Source organism: Rhincodon typus, unplaced genomic scaffold (genome assembly GCF_021869965.1).
Source record: "Rhincodon typus isolate 14 unplaced genomic scaffold, sRhiTyp1.1 hic_rhity00009490, whole genome shotgun sequence".
Taxonomy (NCBI): Eukaryota; Metazoa; Chordata; class Chondrichthyes; order Orectolobiformes; family Rhincodontidae; genus Rhincodon; species Rhincodon typus.
In genome coordinates, this window is record NW_025975128.1 from 2,480 (window position 1) to 6,686 (window position 4,207).

Sequence of the window (4,207 nt, forward strand, 5' to 3'; positions counted from 1 at the left end):
CAAGGTTTCGGAGCATAGCATCTGTTGCCTATCCTTAGTTGTCCCCTGAAGAAGGTTTTGGATGGAGTTCCCTTCTTGAACCACTGCCGTCCACTTACAGTAGTTAACCCCACCGTGCTCTTAAATAATAAATTTCTGAATGTTATCCCATCAAAACGGAAGGGCTGCATCTATATTTCCAAGACAGGATGGTGAGGGGGACTCAGAGGGGAAGTTACAGGGGATGGTGTTCCCATGTGTCTGCTGCCCTTGTCCTTCTGGATGGAAGTGGACATGAGTTTGGAAGGTGCTGTCTGAGGATCTTTGGTGAATTTCTGTATTGCATCTTGTAGACAGTACACACTGCTGCTAATGAGCATTGGGGGTGGAGGGAGTGGATGCTTGTGGATATTCCAATCAAGCAGGGGCTGCTTTGTCCCTGAATGGTGTTGAGCTTCTCAAGTGTTGTTGGAGCTGCGCCCACCCAGGCAAGTGGGGAATATTCCAACATCGTCCTGATATGTGCCTTGTCAATGGTGGACAGGTTGTGGGGGAGTGAGGAGTTGAGTTACTCACTGCAGTTCAGGTTCTGGTCAATGATAACCCCTAGGATGTTAACGGTGGGGGGGGGGAGGGGGAGGTAATCAGTGCTGGTAATGCTATTGAAAGTAAAGAGTCACTAATTAGATTCTCTGTTGATGGTAGCCCATGCCCCCATATCCTCTCCCGCCAGGATGTTGAGAATGTGCAGATTCAGTGCTGGTAATACAATTGAATATTACAGGGCAGTGTTTAGATTCTGTCTCATTGGAGATGGTCATTTCCCACCATTTGAGTGTTGTGAATGTTATTCGCCCCTTGTTGTGAATGTTTCAAGCTGATCTTCTACACTGGTGTTCTGGGCTCTTCCATCATCAAGGAAGGGCATATTTTTGGAACTTCCTCTCAAATGGAAGATATGAGGGAGCTGAGCTCTTTTGCTTCTTTTAAAACAAGAATTTTGGAGATGTCCAGAAGAGAGAGGACCAGAATTAGACCATTCAGCCCATCACATCTGCCATACTACTCGATTAGATCTTGTGTTAGATGAGGACCAAACTGGATTTGATATCTTAAGTTGCTTTAGGAAACATTATATTTCCAGAAGATTAATTTCTTCAGATCAAAGTAATTGCTGAAAAAGTGAACAGGGGAGCACGAGACTGTTCGTGTTAGGCAAAGATCAGCGCTGGGATCTCTATTGTAAATGTTATGGATGCAAATGTAAGTGGTCTGATCAATAAGTTTGCAGATGACTTGAAAATGGGTGGTGTTGTGGATAGTGAGGAAGATTATCGAAGAATATAGATCAGCTGGACATTTGGGTGGAGAAATGGCAGATGGAGTTTAACATGGACTAGTGTGAGGTGATGTATTTTTGGGTGGATAACAGCTAAAGGAAATTATACAGTCAATGGAAGGACCCTTAGGAACATTGATATACAAAGAGATCTTCGGGTGCAATTGCATAGCTCCCTGAAAGTGGCAACACGAGAGGTAAGGTAGTAAAGAAGGCCTATGGCATGTTTGCCTCAATTGGTTGGGGCATTGAGTATAAAAGCTGGCAAGTCATGCTGCAGCTGCATAAGACTTTAGTTCTGCCACATTTGGAGTATTGTGTGCAGTTCTGGTCCCCACGTTATAGGAAGGATGTGGAGGCTTTGGAGAGGGTGTAAAAGAGTTTTACCAGGATGGTGCCTGGACTGGAGAGTATTAGTTATAAGGACAGGTTGGACATACTTGGATTGTTTTCGCGAGAGCATCGGAGGCTGAGGGATGATCTGATCGAACCATATAAAATTCTGAGAGGTACGGGCAGGGTGGATAGTCTGAATCTTTCTCCCAGGGTGGAAATGTCTATTATTAGGGGTGGGGGACATAATTTTAAGGTGAGAGAAAGAATGTTTAGAGGAGATGTGTGAGGAAAGGTTTTTACACAAAGAGTGATAGATAGGTGCCTGACACATGTTGCCAGGGGAGATGGTAGAAGCACATACGAGTACAATGTTTAAGAGGCATTTAGACAGACACAAGAAATAGTAGGGAATAGAGAGATAGCAACCACGTGCAGGCAGATGTGATTAGTATAGAATGGCATCTTGGTCAGGCACAGACATGGTGGGCCAAAGGGCGTGTTCTTGTGCTGTACTGTACTACGTTCTATGAATTCGGAGACTGAGATCATGTCCTATGCTCGAATCTCGCCATGGCAGATGGAGGAACTTGAATTCCATTGAAGAGAGAATCTATGTGACTCTTGCCCCACAACCTCCAACTGCTGTCTGTGCTGTTAGGGACATGTGATAAATGCTGGACTACCCAGTGACATGCACATCTAATGAATGAATAGAAAAAAAAGGACATGAGAATGGATGTGACTATGACATGGTACATAGTTGAGTTTACAATTAACTCTGCCAAATGAAGAGACCTAACTTTTGTCTATATTTGCAGGAATTCCAGTGTCAAAACCAGAACTAATAATTCAACCCAGAAATAAGCTAATAGAAGGAGGTGCAGGATTCTTAATCTGTTCAGTCTCCAATGGTTCTCTGCCGATTTATTACCAATTCTGCAAGGGCTCAAGCATGAAACTGTACTGGGAACATTCCAACAGTACCAAGCTTGTTTACAACATTGAAGGCATCAGCAGAAGGGACAAAGGGATGTACCATTGCTCGGTGAGAAATGAGGTGACAGGCCCTCTGCACAGTGAAGAAGTAGAGATCACAGTGATAGGTGAGTCTCCCAAAGAGTAACTGAACCATCGCCTCGGGGACTACTGCTGGTGGGATCAGCTCAAAGTTGGTGCTTCATCCTTGAAGACGACACTTTTGACTCACGTGATGCAGCCTTGGATAATAGAGTCACAGAGGTATTCAGCATGGAAACAGGCCTTTGGCCCAACATGCCCATTTTGACCAGGTTTCTCAAACTGAACTAGCCCCATTTGCCTCTGTTTGGTTCACGTACCTCTAAACTTTTCCTATCTGTCTCCCTGTCCAAATGTCTTTTAAATGTTGTCATTGCACCCATTTCCACTATTTCCTCTGCCAGATTGTTCCATACACAAACCAGCCTCTGTGTGAAAACATTTCCCCTTGGGTCCTTTTCCCTCTGACCTTAAACCTATGCCCTCCAGTATTACACTCCCCTACTCAAGGAATAGACCTTGGCTTTATTCACCTTATCTATTCCCCTCATGATTGTATAAATCTCCATGAGGTCACATCTCAACCTCCTATACCCCAGGAGAGAGAAGTCCCAACCTATCCATCCTCTTGTTATAACTCAAAACTTCCAGTCTTGGTAACATCTTTGTAAATTTTTTTGCACCCTTTGCAGTTGAATTGTAGCAGGGCAAACTGAATTGTACACAGTACTCTAAATATGGCCTCATCAATGTCCTGTATAGCCATAATATGACGTCCCAACTCCTATACTCAATGCTCTGACTGATGAAGGCAAGCGTGCCTAACGTCGTCTTTAACACCCTGTCTATCTGCAACTCCACTTTCAAGGAACTATATACCAGAGTCCCTCAGTCTTTAGGTTCAGTACCACTCTCCAGGGCACTACCATTAACTGTCAAAGTCCTGGCCAGGTCTGCCTTACCAAAATGTAACATCTCTCATTTATCTGAATTAAACACCATAGAAAGGCAAAATGGAACTGGGTAAATAAAGTCGAGGAGTTCAATCTATTTCTTAAAGCTTGCTACGTCAAAAGTTTGGCTCCTAGAATATAGGAGCACTCAGTGCTTCAAGTCTGCTTTACCATTCAACATGACCATGGCAGATTATTCGATTCTACATCCTGTTAACATAGAACCACAAAAAATAGGAACTGGAGTAGGCCATTTGGCCCTTCCAGCCTGCCCCACCCAATCATTGGGATTGTGGCTGATCATCCAACTCAGTCCCTTGTTCGCTGCTTTCCCCCTTTAGCCCTTAAGAACTCTATCCATTTCCTTTCTGAATAACGTTCAACGTTCTGTCCCTGACTGCTATCTGTGGCAGAGAATTCCACAGACTTCCCACTCTCTGGGTGAAGCCATTTCTCCGCATCTCAATCCGACCACGTCACCTTTCGGCTGTGACTCCCTGGTTCTGGACTCCCCACACTGTTCATCAAGAATATCCTTCCTCTGTTTACCCTATCTACACCTCTTAGAATTTTTAAGGTTTTT

At 44.2% G+C, this 4,207-nt stretch overlaps 1 protein-coding gene across 1 annotated transcript in view; it reads left to right on the forward strand.

Moving 5' to 3' along the window:
• LOC125482376 (platelet endothelial cell adhesion molecule-like) overlaps positions 1 to 4,207 on the forward strand; it is a gene marked incomplete at its 5' end in the record, with an annotated part of 7,161 nt that overhangs the window by 1,886 nt on the left and 1,068 nt on the right. The window contains one exon of the mRNA XM_048594447.1: positions 2,473 to 2,757. Within this exon, the coding sequence (XP_048450404.1) occupies positions 2,473 to 2,757 (285 nt within the window). The remainder of the gene's footprint in view (positions 1 to 2,472; positions 2,758 to 4,207) is intronic.